General features: G+C 46.9%; 2 protein-coding genes across 3 annotated transcripts in view; one reads left to right on the top strand and one right to left on the bottom strand.

Moving 5' to 3' along the window:
• The window catches only part of pip5kl1 (phosphatidylinositol-4-phosphate 5-kinase-like 1), a gene marked incomplete at both ends in the record, with an annotated part of 469,911 nt that overhangs the window by 111,976 nt on the left and 339,726 nt on the right, over positions 1-18,209 (top strand). The window lies entirely within an intron of this gene.
• Positions 1-18,209, bottom strand: part of prrc1 (proline-rich coiled-coil 1) — an 81,703-nt gene that overhangs the window by 60,811 nt on the left and 2,683 nt on the right. For both annotated transcript variants that reach the window (XM_084324319.1, XM_084324320.1), the window contains one exon: positions 1,774-2,175. In XM_084324319.1, coding sequence (XP_084180445.1) covers positions 1,774-2,175 — 402 coding nt within the window. The remainder of the gene's footprint in view (positions 1-1,773; positions 2,176-18,209) is intronic.

Genomic DNA, 18,209 nt, shown 5'->3' with positions numbered 1-18,209 from the left:
CTCAATAAAGAACCTTCTCTCCTGTGTCTCCTCTACTCTGTCTCCCTCTCAGCCTTCCTACTGTCTCAATAAAGAACCTTCTCTCCTGTGTCTCCTCTACTCCATCTCCCTCTCAGCCTTCCTACTGTCTCAATAAAGAACCTTCTCTCCTGTGTCTCCTCTACTCTGTCTCCATCTCAGCCTTCCTACTGTCTCACTAAAGAACCTTATCTCCTGTGTCTCCTCTACTCTGTCTCCCTCTCAGCCTTCCTACGGTCTCAATAAAGAACCTTCTCTCTTGTGTCTCCTCTACTCTGTCTCCCTCTCAGCCTTCCTACGGTCTCAATAAAGAACCTTCTCTCTTGTGTCTCCTCTACTCTGTCTCCCTCTCAGCCTTCCTACTGTCTCAATAAAGAACCTTATCTCCTGTGTCTCCTCTACTCCGTCTCCCTCTCAGCCTTCCTACGGTCTCAATAAAGAACCTTCTCTCTTGTGTCTCCTCTACTCTGTCTCCCTCTCAGCCTTCCTACTGTCTCAATAAAGAACCTTCTCTCCTGTGTCTCCTCTACTCTGTCTTCCTCTCAGCCTTCCTACTGTCTCAATAAAGAACCTTCTCTCCTCTACTCTGTCTCCCTCTCAGCCTTCCTACTGTCTCAATAAAGAACCTTCTCTCGTGTCTCCTCTACTCTGTCTCCCTCTCAGCCTTCCTACTGTCTCAATAAAGAACCTTCTCTCCTGTGTCTCTCCTACTATGTCTCCCTCTCAGCCTTCCTACTGTCTCAATAAAGAACCTTCTCTCCTGTGTCTCCTCTACTATGTCTTCCTCTCAGCCTTCATACTGTCTCAATAAAGAACCTTCTCTCGTGTCTCCTCTACTCTGTCTCCCTCTCAGCCTTCCTACTGTCTCAATAAAGAACCTTCTCTCCTGTGTCTCTCCTACTCTGTCTCCCTCTCAGCCTTCCTACTGTCTCAATAAAGAACCTTCTCTCCTGTGTCTCCCCTACTCTGTCTCCCTCTCAGCCTTCCTACTGTCTCAATAAAGAACCTTCTCTCCTGTGTCTCCTCTACTCTGTCTCCCTCTCAGCCTTCCTACTGTCTCAATAAAGAACCTTCTCTCCTGTGTCTCTCCTACTCTGTCTCCTTCTCAGCCTTCCTACTGTCTCAATAAAGAACCTTCTCTCCTGTGTCTCCTCTACTCTGTCTCCTTCTCAGCCTTCCTACTGTCTCAATAAAGAACCCTCTCTCCTGTGTCTCCTTTACTCTGTCTCCCTCTCAGCCTTCCTACTGTCTCAATAAAGAACCTTCTCTCCTGTGTCTCTCCTACTCTGTCTCCTTCTCAGCCTTCCTACTGTCTCAATAAAGAACCGTCTCTCCTGTGTCTCCTCTACTCTGTCTCCTTCTCAGCCTTCCTACTGTCTCAATAAAGAACCGTCTCTCCTGTGTCTCCTCTACTCTGTCTCCCTCTCAGCCTTCCTACTGTCTCAATAAAGAACCTTCTCTCCTGTGTCTCCTCTATGTCATCTTTCATTCAAGCTCATATGTGACTCTTTCTGACCAAGATAGAGGTCACTGGAGCTCTTTGAACAGTCAACAACACATTTTACACGATGTTCGCCTAAATGATATACTATCTTTTAGCCTTGTGTCATTCAGGAGCAACAGGGACACAAAATACAAAATCTACAACACTCGCAGGACCATAAGGATTCAGGAAATGTATAATATGCCTATACTATTTCATTGTTACAGGTCAACCCCTGGGGGGTAAGGGTTAGGGGGGGGGGGGTATCTCACCTGGCAGGGGGGCCGGGGGGGAGAAGCTGGGCATGAGCGGCGTCTGGGGCGTGCGGCCGGCATGGCCCCTTGTGATGTCATAGCCTGCACTCATGGAGAAGCCCCCGGTGGGCGGGCCGAGGGGAGGGGCCGACAGGACGGGGCCCCGGGGCCCGATGGAGGAGGCCAGGGGCGGGGCGGAGGGAGGGGGGGAGGGGAAGAAGGGAGGGGCCACGGCCGTGGGGGGAGGGGCGAACTGGGGGGACATCAGGGGGGGCATGGGGGCCACAGGGCTGGTGAAGGGAGGGGCCACCGGGGGGGTGGAGAAGGGAGGGGCCGCCGGGGGGGTGGAGAAGGTGGGGGCCTCGGTGGAGAAGCCCTCGGGGGAGAAGACACTGGGGAGAGCCGGCGGGCTGGAGAGACCTGGAGGACACAGAGGACAACGGGGCGTCAGTCACATCCACCACACAGAGCTCACGTGGTGCAGTGGTCCTGGGCTCCACTAACAGAGCCTCAGTCACATCCACCACACACTGAGCTCACGTGGTGCAGTGGTCCTGGGCTCCACTAACAGAGCCTCAGTCACATCCACCACACAGAGCTCACGTGGTGCAGTGGTCCTGGGCTCCACTAACAGAGCCTCAGTCACATCCACCACACACTGAGCTCACGTGGTGCAGTGGTCCTGGGCTCCACTAACAGAGCCTCAGTCACATCCACCACACAGAGCTCACGTGGTGCAGTGGTCCTGGGCTCCACTAACAGAGCCTCAGTCACATCCACCACACACTGAGCTCACGTGGTGCAGTGGTCCTGGGCTCCACTAACAGAGCCTCAGTCACATCCACCACACACTGAGCTCACGTGGTGCAGTGGTCCTGGGCTCCACTAACAGAGCCTCAGTCACATCCACCACACACTGAGCTCACGTGGTGCAGTGGTCCTGGGCTCCACTAACAGAGCCTCAGTCACATCCACCACACACTGAGCTCACGTGGTGCAGTGGTCCTGGGCTCCACTAACAGAGCCTCAGTCACATCCACCACACACTGAGCTCACGTGGTGCAGTGGTCCTGGGCTCCACTAACAGAGCCTCAGTCACATCCACCACACACTGAGATCACGTGGTGCAGTGGTCCTGGGCTCCATCAACACTTTAATCGCCATGGGTTAAATTCATAATTTACCATCCCTCGCCAGCTCTATTTGTCTATGGGGATGTTTACCTTCTTTGCAGGGCTATAACTTTTTTAATTGTATTGCTAAATTGCCATTATTAGGGCCCATTCAACGTCCTATATCTATTGTTCAGGGTGTAGCAACGTTATACTTTTTCATTCACATATTCATACTAAAATACGGTCTAAAGTATAAGTATGTTTTTATCGTTTTCTGCAGCTTTCTCCAGAACGTGATTTATAGCCCCAAATGCATTATATTGATGATCAAATATAGTTTGATAGGAATCTGCGCGAGATAAAAAATTTCAAATGGACGTGCTTCTAGAAGTTACTACGTGTCATCTGATGATGACCGGATGGGCGGGGGGTCGTTTATAATTCTGTGGCCAACGTTAGATGATTCATCTAGTGTGGGTGATATGATCATTAGAGCAGTTAGTATAGAAGACATTTAAAAAATAACGCTGAATCTTACCGTAGCTTCCTCATAGCGTTGGGCGATGAGCGTGGAACAGAAATATTCCTATTATGGATGTAGAAATATGCGATCCATTTCCAGGTTGTATAATAGTATATACGTCCAAATCATGTTGTTTATCGAGTTATTGGTAACGGATTGCTATCCGTTGTGTCTAGCTCGAGTCCTGGGCCTATTACCGAGTGATCGGACCGAATTGAAATGAGCACCAGCCGCCGATCGGCCACCAGATGGCGCTCTTGAACCGTTGGAGAGTTGAGAGGGGCTCAACAGTAGATCTCAAGTCTCCGGGGGAGAAATATGATTTCGATCACAGATTTTTGAAATATTGATATCAAAGACGTGGTACGGCGTCTTTGGCAGAATGAGCATGGCGGGGAAAGACGTCCTACGGCGTTTTTGGCGACCATAGTGTTAAGTCACGATACGATAGTATTGCGATTCAAAATATATTGCGATATGCTGAATATTGTGATATATTGCGATTAGGGATGCTCGATATTGGCTTTTTTACCGATACCGATATTCCGATATTGTCCAACTCTTAATTTCGATACCGATACCGATATCAACCGATACCGATATATGCAGGGTTTCCCCCCAAAAAAACTGAATAATTTCAGGTAATTAATAATTTCACTGGATGCATTCAAAAGGCTTTCTAAATGTAAGCATTATCTGTGCAAAATATGATAATTAAAAAAGTAAAAATTAACATTACATATCTCTTGTTGTTGAATTAAACCAACATGCATACTTTTGACAATAAATAAAATAAGAATTGGTTCTTACTTGCTTGCCTGGGTAAATAAAGGTTAAATAAATGTAAAAAAAAAAAAAAAAAAAAAATTTTACCGATACCGATATTTTCCGATATCACATTTTACTGCCGATATCGGCCGATAATATCGGTCGGCCGATAATATCGGACATCCCTAATTGCGATGTATTATTTTTTTCAACTGCAAAGAAAAACTTTGTCAACATGTTTTATCTAATAAAATAAAGTTTTCAGTCTGTTCATCTCACTTCAATAATTTTTATTGCAGGGCGGCCAGGTAGCACAGTGGACTAAGCGTCTGTCTACCACCGCAGAGACACTGGTATCGAATCCAGCTGTCAGCGTTGCCTCCGGCTTGGTCGGTCGTCATACTGGCACAATTGGCGGTGTCAGCGGGAGGGAAGCCGGTGGGTGGTATTCTGGTCGTTGTAAACAGCGACTCCTACAGGTCGGTCAGGGCGCCTGCACAGCGAGGGAGGGATATGTTGAAGGTAGTGTGACCTCCCACGCGTTACACTTCACCAATGAGAGTCCTCGCTGCCAGGTGAAAAGAGGCTGCTGGCTGTCTCCTATGTCTCGGAGGAAGCATGTGATAGACTTCAGGGCTCCCTAGACCGACCAGTGGGGGGCACATGCGCGCAGCGACCAGGAAGGGGAGGGGGGGATTGGCATAACGACAAAAAATTGGGATGGGAGAAAAATACAGAAAAATAGGAGGAGAAAAAGTAGATCAACAACAATAATTCTTATTGCAGATTAGAACATGGTATTTTCTCAAGCAGACAGGTGTCAACACTGTGATCTGTGTTGCATGTAACTGACAAACTGAACTGTTTGTATTACAGTCCTATTACAACCTATGTGTGTGTGTGTGTGTGTGTGTGTGTGTGTGTGTGTGTGTGTGTGTGTGTGTGTGTGTGTGTGGACTACTGTACTATTACAGGTATTGAAATGAACAATGTGAGAATGCTATTCATCGACTACAGCTCGGCATTCAATACCATAGTCCCCTCCATACTCATAGCCAAGCTCAGGGACCTGGGCTTGAACTATGACCTCTGCCAGTGGGTCTTGGACTTCCTGACTGGCAGACCCCAGGTGGTGAGAGCAGGCAACTGCACCTCCTCATCCATCACCCTCAACATAGGGGCCCCCCAGGGCTGTGTTCTGAGTCCCCTCCTCTACTCCCTGTACACACACGACTGTGTGGCTCAGCAGAGTAGCAATACAATCATCAAATTTGCTGACGACACAGTGGTGGTGGGCCTGATCTCTGCCAACGACGAGAGGGCCTACCTGGAAGAGGTCAAGGTCCTGGCGGGATGGTGCCAGGAAAACAGCCTCTCCCTGAACGTCAGCAAAACAAAGGAGATGATTGTGGACTTCAGGAGGTCGGGGGTCAAGGACTACAGCCCCCTCAGCATCGACGGGGCACCGGTTGAGAGAGTCAACAGCTTTAAGTACCTCGGAGCCTACATATCCGAGGACTTGACATGGACCACACACATTGACAGTGTTGTGAAGAAGGCACGACAACGCCTCTACTTCCTCAGGCGCCTAAGGAAGTTCCAAGTCAGTCAGAAGATCCTTAAGAACTTCTACTCATGTACAATAGAGAGCATCTTGACCGGCAACATCACCTCCTGGTTTGGGAATAGCACTGCACAAGACCGAAGCAGACTACAAAGAGTGACACGTTCAGCCGAACGCACAATTGGAGGGGGGCTCCCCACCCTCCAGAACATTTACAACAAGCGTTGCAAGGGCAAGGCTAAGAGAATCATTAAAGACTCCAGTCACCCGAACAACTGCCTCTTTGAACTGCTGCGGTCAGGCAAGCGATACCGGAGTCTCAAGGCGAGCACAGAAAGACTCAGAAGAAGCTTCTATCCCCAGGCCATCAGGCTGCTAAACGAACAATGAATGAACACTACACAACAACAACCACCATAGATCCTCCCCTACACAACAACAACCACCAAACGCACATAGCACACACATCCACACGCACACACTCACTTTAAACAAACACACTGTAGCACCCACTCCACACACTTTATAGCACACACCCACTTTAAACAAACACACTGTAGCACCCACTCCCCACACTTTATATTTATTGATGAAGGATTGCACTACAACTCGTACACCTTACTGTAAATTGTACCTAAATTGTACCTCATCCCATTTCTGCTTTGCACTATATAGTACTGTACATTAGTACACTGCATAGTATTGTATATTATATGGTAACTCAGAACATTGTACATATGTCTATACCGAACACTGTGACCTCATTTTCTTCTTCTAAACTACATGCTATACTATGTTATTTGATACTATCTTGTCTAGCACAGTCTCTGGAGCGTAACAGTAAGAAGCATTTTGTATGAAAGTATTCTGTACTTCTGTATGACAACTATTAAAGAAACTTGAAACTTGAAACAATGCAACTTCCTTATACAAAAAGATTATAAAATATGCATAATAAAATATCGATACTTGGCGTCCTTGTATCGATACAGTATCGCCACGCAAAGTATCGCGATACTATACTGTATCGATATTTCCCCCCACCACTACAGTGTCACGTCCCTGACGAAGACAGACATCGTCTGTCTCTCTGCGTCCTTGTGCCCGTCCCTGCCCACTCTAAACAGCCTCTCCTTGTGTCCCTGCCCACTCTAAACAGCCTCTCCTTGTGCCCCTGCCCACTCTAAACAGCCTCTCCTTGTGTCCCTGCCCACTCTAAACAGCCTCTCCTTGTGTCCCTGCCCACTCTAAACAGCCTCTCCTTGTGCCCTCCCTGCCCACTCTAAACAGCCTCTCCTTGTGTCCCTGCCCACTCTAAACAGCCTCTCCTTGTGCCCGTCCCTGCCCACTCTAAACAGCCTCTCCTTGTGCCCGTCCCTGCCCACTCTAAACAGCCTCTCCTTGTGTCCCTGCCCACTCTAAACAGCCTCTCCTTGTGCCCGTCCCTGCCCACTCTAAACAGCCTCTCCTTGTGCCCTCCCTGCCCACTCTAAACAGCCTCTCCTTGTGTCCCTGCCCACTCTAAACAGCCTCTCCTTGTGCCCTCCCTGCCCACTCTAAACAGCCTCTCCTTGTGTCCCTGCCCACTCTAAACAGCCTCTCCTTGTGCCCTCCCTGCCCACTCTAAACAGCCTCTCCTTGTGTCCCTGCCCACTCTAAACAGCCTCTCCTTGTGCCCTCCCTGCCCACTCTAAACAGCCTCTCCTTGTGTCCCTGCCCACTCTAAACAGCCTCTCCTTGTGCCCTCCCTGCCCACTCTAAACAGCCTCTCCTTGTGCCCTCCCTGCCCAGTCTAAACAGCCTCTCCTTGTGTCCCTGCCCACTCTAAACAGCCTCTCCTTGTGCCCTCCCTGCCCACTCTAAACAGCCTCTCCTTGTGCCCTCCCTGCCCACTCTAAACAGCCTCTCCTTGTGCCCTCCCTGCCCACTCTAAACAGCCTCTCCTTGTGCCCTCCCTGCCCACTCTAAACAGCCTCTCCTTGTGCCCCTGCCCACTCTAAACAGCCTCTCCTTGTGCCCTCCCTGCCCACTCTAAACAGCCTCTCATTGTGCCCGTCCCTGCCCACTCTAAACAGCCTCTCCTTGTGCCCTCCCTGCCCACTCTAAACAGCCTCTCCTTGTGCCCTCCCTGCCCACTCTAAACAGCCTCTCCTTGTGCCCTCCCTGCCCACTCTAAACAGCCTCTCCTTGTGCCCTCCCTGCCCAGTCTAAACAGCCTCTCCTTGTGCCCTCCCTGCCCACTCTAAACAGCCTCTCCTTGTGCCCTCCCTGCCCAGTCTAAACAGCCTCTCCTTGTGCCCTCCCTGCCCACTCTAAACAGCCTCTCCTTGTGCCCTCCCTGCCCAGTCTAAACAGCCTCTCCTTGTGCCCTCCCTGCCCACTCTAAACAGCCTCTCCTTGTGCCCTCCCTGCCCACTCTAAACAGCCTCTCATTGTGTCCCTGCCCACTCTAAACAGCCTCTCCTTGTGCCCTCCCTGCCCACTCTAAACAGCCTCTCATTGTGTCCCTGCCCACTCTAAACAGCCTCTCCTTGTGCCCTCCCTGCCCACTCTAAACAGCCTCTCCTTGTGCCCTCCCTGCCCACTCTAAACAGCCTCTCATTGTGTCCTCCCTGCCCACTCTAAACAGCCTCTCCTTGTGCCCTCCCTGCCCACTCTAAACAGCCTCTCATTGTGTCCTCCCTGCCCACTCTAAACAGCCTCTCCGCTTTTCTAATCTCTGCACTTGTTTGAAATGGAAGGCGGGTCCTCTCCGACCCGAGGACAAGGGCGGCGCATCAAGGAGGCATCCTGGTTGTAATACAGGCTCTATAACCTTCACTGCTCCTCCAGACTAATGCGTTTAGTCTGCCGTCCCTGAGCGATGTACGCAAGGTCTCGTCTGTACCGCGTGTGTGTGGGAGACATGCCAAAAAGATAATAGATCACATTGTGTCTCATAGTTTTTGATAGTATAACAGTATTTGAAGGTATTTTCCAGTCCAAATTACAACGTGATGAAGGCTATTTGTTATGTTAGCTTGTATTCTTTTAATTTGATGTGATTTAGTAGACGATTGTAACAATACACGTCAAGGATGAAACACAATAAAGAGACTTGTTTCCATTGTGGTCCTGGGTCTGCAGCACAAACATGACACACAGTATCACAAAGAACAGACACGGGTACGACGTGGAGATCATCTTCCACTAAACCATTTACATGGACCACTGCACTTACTGTACACGTTACATGGACCACTTACACGTTACATGGAGCACTTACACGTTACATGGACCACTTACACGTTACATGGAGCACTTACACGTTACATGGACCACTTACACGTTACATGGAGCACTTACACGTTACATGGACCACTTACACGTTACATGGAGCACTTACACGTTACATGGACCACTTACACGTTACATGGACCACTTACACGTTACATGGAGCACTTACACGTTACATGGAGCTCATGGGAGAGCGTGGGGGGGGTAAATGAATGAATGTTGATGAGAGCCTTGACGTCAGTGGTTGTAGCTACGGAAAAGCGACTATAGCTCGGCCGAGAAAGTGCAGATCGACTTGGGGTCGGTCTCTCCGTGTTCAGGAGACTCAGGCGTATAAAACAGTATATTGGATCACGTCTCCCGCGCCCCCACAGCCGTAGCTACAACCACGTCAAGGTCAAGGCTCTCATCAACATCCATTCATCTTATCCGCCCTGCGCTCTCTCATGAGCTGAACAGGTGCGGTGGTCTATTGCATATATAAAATAAATATAGCTAGCCGAGATAAAAATACAATAGCTATATTGCAACATTATCCAAGAGCCAGATATTTATCTTTTTCTTAAAAAGATAGCGACTGCTGATGCTCATCAATTAATCACATGTATCTGTGTAGCACATTTAGACATGACACCGGTCAATCATAGTAAGTCGCATAGCTAAACACAAAGAAAAGTGCTAAAGTATAGAATAAACAGAAAATATAAACAACCAAGGGAAAAAAACACGTCAACAAGCAAGGCCAGAGTCGGAGTGAGTCAGGGAAGGCAGTATAGGTGGGTGTTGCGTTTAGATTTAAAAAGGGAACTATCTTATAAATGGCCTTTTTCACTGTTTAGCATTGTTTCCTAGCTATGTGGACTTATATTAATATCTATGTCTCTAATTCTCATATTGGCGCATTCTTCCAATTCTCCTCTCACAATATTCACCCTCACTGAACTGAGTCATCTGAAAATGTGATGATTTGTGATGTCAGAGAGACTCAGCTGCATGTTAATGTCCCAGATGCTTCGAAGGCCACACAGTGGTTGGAGCCCAGCCTCAAAACGGCTCGAGATCTTCAGGTAGAAAAATGCTGTTTTTGAGGACTTGATTAGAAATACAAAACAATGAATTAAAAAAAATTATAATTACAGAAGTGTTCCATAAACTCACAGGAATTGTGTAAAAGTGCCCAAACAGGGCTGTACAGTGCGACATATATATCGCACGTGCTACAGCAACAGCGGTCTGTGTGATGAATGGATTTACTTCAGTAGCACTGGTGCAATAGGCATTCGGTTCATATCGATACCCTTATTTTGAAAATCCTCTCGCCGGTCTCATTTCCGCCTAAGCGCAGCTCCAGCTATAATAACTATGGCTCCGGCAGCTAGCAACGTTCAGGTTAATATGATACTCTTATTTTGAAAAAACTCTGTGACAACTCGACGAGTCATATCCGGCCAGTCCGTGCTATTGTCTGCGGCGCAGGTCGGTCAAGCAGAGGAGCAGCGCTACACAGCAGTGCGGCTATTTTGCGATCCGAAATAAGTCTGTGGTGTTTTTTTTTCCTCACAACGGGTCAAATGCATCTAACACGCTTTGCATCGTCGCCATTCCTTTATGCCCACATCGCCCGAAATTAACGTTACATTAGCGTAAGCTAACAAGCTAATCCTGATCAGAGGCAGAGCCATAGAGAACAGGGGACAGGGGAAGGGTGTGTGTGTGTCGAGAGGAGTGGAAGTTTGAAGACAGACTAGACTACAATATGATGCGGGGGTGGTGAGTTGAAACAGTGTGAATGAATGAAAACTTTATTTAACAGATTGCAGAATGGGTACAATACAGTACGGCTCAATACACACAATTGTTAAGGGGATGCAGACCTGAGAAAGACTTTAGTCTTGTTTACATCAGGGTCCCCCATTGTGTGTGTGTGTGTGTGTGTGTGTGTGTGTGTGTGTGTGTGTGTGTGTGTGTGTGTGTGTGTGTGTGTGTGTGTGTGTGTGTGTGCCAACCGACCCCACTTCTATGTTTCAATAAATTATTTGCATTTAAAACTATTAACGCTGACTCATTCCTTCAGTCCACTCAAAATTATGCTAATATTCCTTATGTTGTTTATGATATTAATTGAAAATAGCATATGAGAGTATTATAGGAATAATAACACATGGCGATATACTAAAAAGCAATTTATAATTTTTGGCTGGTAAAAAAATCTGCCTTTTTTAAATCTACCAGCCAAATGGCTGGTAAGTCAAAAAGTTACGTTTGTTCCCTGACTGCAACTAAATAACACAAATACAATAGGCACATTTGTGACTGTTACAAATATAACACGTTTTATACTTGTGCTACAAGATTTTGGCCAGTGCTACAAAACTATCAACCTCTGTAGCACCAGTGCTATGTGCAAAAAAAGTTAACGTACAGCCCTGGTTCCCCTTTAAAAGACTCGATGGAGGGGGCAGATCTGATGGGCGTGGGGATGCTGTTCCAGAGGCCAGGGGCTGCGACAGCAAAAGCACGCCCCCCCCCCCCCCCCCCCCCCCCCCCGCCCCTAGACTTGCAATTGGACTTACGAGTGGTTAGAAAACCCTCATCAGCCGATCTGAGGGCCCTGGCGTTGGTATAGGGGGTGAGGAGGTCTGAGGGCCCTGGCGTTGGTATAGGGGGTGAGGAGGTCTGAGGGCCCTGGCGTTGGTCGGGGGTGAGGAGGTCTGAGGGCCCTGGCGTTGGTCGGGGGTGAGGAGGTCTGAGGGCCCTGGCGTTGGTCGGGGGTGAGGAGGTCTGAGGGCCCTGGCGTTGGTATAGGGGGTGAGGAGGTCTGAGGGCCCTGGCGTTGGTCGGGGGTGAGGAGGTCTGAGGGCCCTGGCGTTGGTATAGGGGGTGAGGAGGTCTGAGGGCCCTGGCGTTGGTATAGGGGGTGAGGAGGTCTGAGGGCCCTGGCGTTGGTATAGGGGGTGAGGAGGTCTGAGGGCCCTGGCGTTGGTATAGGGGGTGAGGAGGTCTGAGGGCCCTGGCGTTGGTATAGGGGGTGAGGAGGTCTGAGGGCCCTGGCGTTGGTATAGGGGGTGAGGAGGTCTGAGGGCCCTGGCGTTGGTATAGGGGGTGAGGAGGTCTGAGGGCCCTGGCGTTGGTATAGGGGGTGAGGAGGTCTGAGGGCCCTGGCGTTGGTATAGGGGGTGAGGAGGTCTGAGGGCCCTGGCGTTGGTATAGGGGGTGAGGAGGTCTGAGGGCCCTGGCGTTGGTCGGGGGTGAGGAGGTCTGAGGGCCCTGGCGTTGGTATAGGGGGTGAGGAGGTCTGCATGCATGATGCATGTAATGTGATGTCATGGTCGATTTTATTTAACTTTTCTACTTATCCTGCTGCAAGGATACATTTTTAATTAGCTTAAAAATATACGGTATGTATACATTGTGGATGACGGTATAGTAAAATACCTTTGAATGGATCCATGGCGGCCTACAGGTGGTCATTATACTATGAAAGTGAAATGTTGTTACTGTATGTCTACTTTGCATCACTGGCCAACGAATTGACATGTCAACACAGAACACAGGTTCCCACACCGTCAGATAAGAGTAAATAAAGAGGGAAATAAAGATGAGACTGTCAGATCATTCACTCAGTGCCAACCATAAGATGTGACACTAAGTCTTGCTAGTGTAACTTTAGCTTGCTAGCTCTGCTACTTGTAAGCGTAGAAAGCAACTTAAGGCTAGGTTTTTAACGAAGATTTGGGCAATTTACTGGAGTAGTGAAATAATGTTTGTATGGCATAAGAATCTCAGTTATGGAAAGGAGTTGCTGTATTCCACGTATTAGTAAGATAAGATCAGATATTCCGTTATTGATCCCCTTGGGGAAATTCGGGCATCATAGCAGCATGGGGGGAGGGGGAAGGGAGGTACAGGTATGGGCAATAGTAGAAAGACATATAGGCAATAAAATGAAATATGAATATAGAAATATGAGAAAATAAACAGTGTTAAACAATATAATTAACTCAGAGTCAAGTGTTATTGGGTGGGGGGCGGTCAAGTGGCGTAGCGGAGATTGCGCTCGTCACCAATGCAAGAGACCGCTGTCTCGACTCCCGGAGTCAGCATTGCCTTGGCTTGGGCTGATCGCTATACTAACCCGTTTGACTGGGTTAGGGGGAGGGAAGCCGTGGGTGGGAATCTGGCGTTGTGGACAGCGACGCCTACAGGTCAGGTCTGGGCGCCTGCTCAGCGGAGGCAGGAATTGATGAAGGCAGCGTGACCTCCCACGCGTTACGCTTCACCAATGAGAGTCCTCGCTGCCAGGTGAAAAAAGAGTCACTGGCTGTCGCCACACGTGTCGGAGGAAGCGTGCGGATGACTTCAGGATTCCCTTGTACCGACCGGTAGGAGAACATGCGCACAACAACCAGGGAGGGGGGGGGGGAATTGGCACAACGACTAAAAAATTGGGACAGGGAGAAAAACAGAGAACAATCGGAGAAAGAGAGATACAAAAAAATTTAAATAAAAAAAACAAGTGTTATCGGGTACAATGAGACCTTGCTAGTAACGGCTTTTAATTCTGCAAAGCAAATAAGCCCCAAATCACAGAAAATACATTTTAAATTCAGCTCCGTCACATTCTAAATGGAATTAACGGAGTGTAAATGAAAACACCCAGGGCCTCAGTAAATCTCCTACTAATGGGGGAACAACATGTGAGAATTAACGATGATGTTGACTTTGTCGTGACATTCAGGTTGATGTGACATCTTTAATCTAGAGTGTGGCACAGTGCCCGTAGACACTAATGACTCGCGTCGTCAGAAATAGTTGACTTTAATAGTCTTATGACACTGTATCTATTGTTACTTCCTGATTCCTTTCAGGGGGCAGTATGTGGGCAGAATGTGTGATATTGTCATTAAAAACTCCTTTGTGTTTCAAATGTTTTAAAATGTCTATTTGTCCTCTATGTTAGGGCTGGGCGATATGGCCATTTTTTATCACACATTTGATCACGATAAGGATATGATAATGTTATCATATCACTCGATAATTATCGATATTGTTATCAGTATTACATTTTTATTTTTTAATTTTTTTAATATAATATATTTGTTTAACTCATTCAGCGCCTAGGGGTTGCTGTTTACCTTCTGGGTAGAACGCCATCGCTTTGTTCAATGGGGAGAAAGCCAAACTTGCGAGTGCTAAAACTATATGAAATATTATAGCTATTAGGGGTGTAAACGATGCGACCTCACAACGATTAATTTCGATAACGATTATTCAGGCAACGATTCAATGCATCATGAAATCTCTTCATTTGACCACGATTCGATTAGATTCATTTTCGACTCATTTTCTATCAGTTAATTCCCCAAAAAAATATCTTGCCATGGCCACTTGCCAAAGACATTGGAACTCTATTTATTCAACCTTTCTATGATAAGATGTGCTTCATAGGATAGTCTAAATACACCATCTGGAGCTGTATCCCCTTGCGTTCCCCTTGTAACTGAATAGGCAAGGTGGGAAATAATGACCACCTCATCTTCAAGCCTCCATGCTGAGCTAACGTCCTGGAGTCCTTGGCAAACAATCAACTGAAGTCTTTTCTCTCGTCTCGCTCAGTTAGGGTTAGGGTTAGTCCACACCCGTCTGGATTTAGAGCTAATCACACGACTATTAGTTACAAATGACATTGTATCTGCATTAGATGATAAGATGCCCTTTTTGTGGATCTGTCGAAAGAATCATTATTTGCTTTTACAAACATTGTGTAATATAGGTAGAGAGACTTGTGACTGGGGATGCACCGCTCCGACTTTTTCAGTCCCGATACCGATACCTGGGATTTGGGTAACGGCCGATACCGAGTACCGATCCCATTGTTCAATTAATAAACTGTACGCCTCACTGTGTGGAAGAGACTGGGATCATTCTTTTGTGCAAGGCAACACCAGGCTTGACTTAGAACATTACTTTCCTAACTTAGTGAAACAAAATGTAAGAAATTAAGACAGATATAAATGTACTGAATTGTTATTTATTATTAAAATTAAATAACAAAAACAATTATTATAATTATATATAAAATAAATATATTTAAAAAATTCTCCGATACCCGATCTAACTATTTTAGTCATATCGGGAGCCGATATCCGATATCAATATCGGAGTATCCCTACAAGTTGTGACTGGTTTCAGGATTATTTGTTTAAAAGATGTCAGTGTGTGAAGTCGGGAAATGCCAAATCGGAGGTTGTGCAGAAAATTACTTTGATTTGTTATTATTATTACACACATTAAACGTGACTGCATGTGCAGGTGACTGGCAGGTAACTTCAATTAACCATTTGGTTGCCGAATACGTAGAACTACGTTTCTGTCGCCCGATCGTTGAGTGCCGGAAACGTAGATCTACGTTTTTCTCACGGTATTTCTTTTATTCGCTATTGCCATTCATAATTCAGCGGGGCACCTTGTGCATGCTGTACTGAATGTGTCTGAGCTGGCAGACGGTCTTATACCGCTCCTCTAATGCCTTCGGCCATTATTGCACCCAGTTAGAAACGGGTTAGTTTCTTTTCTATACCGAGCTGCGGCGTGGGGGCGGGTCCTAAACACTCCGGCAAAACACGCGCTTGTAGGGATGGTTTGGACTACTGACCCCGCTCGCCCGTTGAAGTGCAATGCCCAACAACGTCGGAGACAGGATCGCTGTGGATAACTGGAATGGCGATCAGATATTTGGATTCTTTTTTTTGTGTTACATCAGAGACCAGGTAAGGAAACTATGTATGAAAGCTTGCGTTGATCTGGTTGAAGCTATCCGTGTTTTATGTGTATGGCTGTTTGCCGTTGGGTTGCAGGAGGAGGGGGGGGGGGTCAAAACCACATTGCATAGGGCGGTCAGGTGACGTAGCGGAGATTGTGTTCGTCACCAACCCCGGAGACGCTGGATTCGCCTGTTCGAATCCAGCTCACAGCTCCGGGGTTGTCACCAGCTTGGCTGGCCGTTCACACTAATACAATTGGCAGTATTAGAGGGTGGGAGAAGCTGGCGGGGTGGGTCCGGGTCGTTGTGAACAGCGACTCCTACAGTTCGGTCGGGGCGCCTGCCAAGCGCGGATAGGATCTAAGGGCGGTAGTGTGATCCTTCCACACGTTACACGCTCTCAGTGAGAGTCCGCGCTGCCAGGTGAAAAGAAGCGGTTGATTGGCTAGACGTGTGTCGGAGGAAGCACGTGATAGCCTCCACTCTCCCAGACCGACTGTGGGGGGTAAGTGCGCAGCGACCAGGAAGGGGATTGGGAATTGGCATAACAACTAACATTGGGATGGGAGAAAATCGGAGGAAAAAGGAGGGGGAAAAAGATCAATAAAAAAAGAAAATAATAAAATAAAAACCACATTGCATGCTTGCACGAGGAAGGATAATAATTATGATCTAACGTTGATTTCAGGAAGATCCGATAATCAGGCAAAAAATGACGTGTTTATTGAATTACACAAAAACGCAGTTTTTCGCGTCTTTTCCCTGGAAAGCAACCAAACTATATTCATATTCAAAACGGTATAAAACGTAAATGTACGGATGAAAAAATAATCTGTTTTTTGCACGTTGACCAGAAGCAAGTCACTGATACTCGAGGGTGTTATTAGACCCATAGCCAGGGGAGGAAATTAGGCCACTTTACTCGCCAAATGAGAGTATTTTTTATGTTTGGCGAGTGATTCATGAAGAGCACTCGCCAGTCTGGCGAGTACTAGTAATTACAAAACAAAACAAAAAAATCATTCTGCAATCTGCTGATTCGCTCTCTGGCACAAGCCGAACTCTGACTCCCCCCTTATGATTCCTCCCATTTGCGCCTCATAATAATCCGACCATAACCAATGAACATCATCGTTGTACAGATGCGCTCTAAGCTCCTCCAATGAACACTCGTTTTCTAGAAGATGCCGCCCATCTAGGGGAAGTGGATAGACCACTGCGTGCAGCCCTACAGACTCCTGTCACCGGCTTGACAACGTAGACAAACTTAGACAAAAACACATCGTGGATGAAAATAATTGCATGTAGAGTCGTCGCTTTCGGATATCAGTGCGGTCTGACAGGGGGGCGAACAACAGATCAAATCAAATTTATTTGTAAGGCCCGACAACACACGTTAATGTCCCCATGGGCCGGACACGTCTTCTTTAAACAAGTCAAGAAGAAACATAACAATAAGTCAAGAACAAAACAAGAACACCATAAGGTCCAACAAATTTAAGATAAATACAAATAAATGAATGAGTGCAAGCACTCCCAGACATACCCCACGCGAAGGTAAGGAAAAACTCACTAAAACCTAACAATAGGGAAAAAAGCACCAGAGGCAGTGTGGAGGAGAGAAACCTTAGAAGGGCCATTCAAGGGGGGATCTCCCTTCTTAGATGTCGGTGATAGTAGTGTTGCAGACTGACAGTGGTAAGCATGCACTCATGTGTGTAGTGAAACAAGTGGGACTTGTACAGCACTTTGTTCAACTTTGTCAGTGCTGTAAAGTTTAAACCTTAAATCTTAGACAAACAAAACACTTTGCTTACATGAAATATTGTAAGCCGTCATTTGAGGCTTTATAAAAGCAGCACAATGAACACAAATCTTGTCAGTGCCGAGTCCGACCTCATCTTAAATAACAAACAGCATTGCTTGTTGTAGTTAACAAAGAGAGGCAGAATTGATTTTGCAAAAAAATATATAATTTTTTTTTTAATCGAATTTTATTTTCATATTCGAATCCCATGCCCATCGAACGAAGCTTCGAAGTATTTAAGACAGCCCTATTAAATGGACTGTTATATCTTATTAAATTGTGGACATTTATTCATTCCCACTTATTAGACACTATTTCTGATGGTAAAATGCGCGTACAAAAAGCAAAATACAGAATTCTGAAATATTAAAACGGAAAAAAATCGAATGGAATTTGGAAAAAAAATAAAACGGATTTCATATGGCTCTTGAACACTGAACTTTCCACACACAAGCACACATGAGCACACACACAACACACACACTGTATACGCTCACACACTAGCAGTCACTTTAGCATGAACACACACAGACACATGCTGCACACGCTCACACACTTATGGTCACTTTACACAATGAAAGGTCACTTTAAAAACAAGAACGGGAGTGGTTCCTGTATAGTAAACAGATGGATATAGC

The sequence above is a fragment of the Notolepis coatsorum genome (genome assembly GCF_963971535.1).
Source record: "Notolepis coatsorum genome assembly, chromosome: 11".
In the NCBI taxonomy this organism is placed as follows: Eukaryota; Metazoa; Chordata; class Actinopteri; order Aulopiformes; family Paralepididae; genus Notolepis; species Notolepis coatsorum.
The sequence above is the reverse complement of the archived record's forward strand: the minus strand, read 5'-3'. Positions and strand labels throughout refer to the sequence as shown.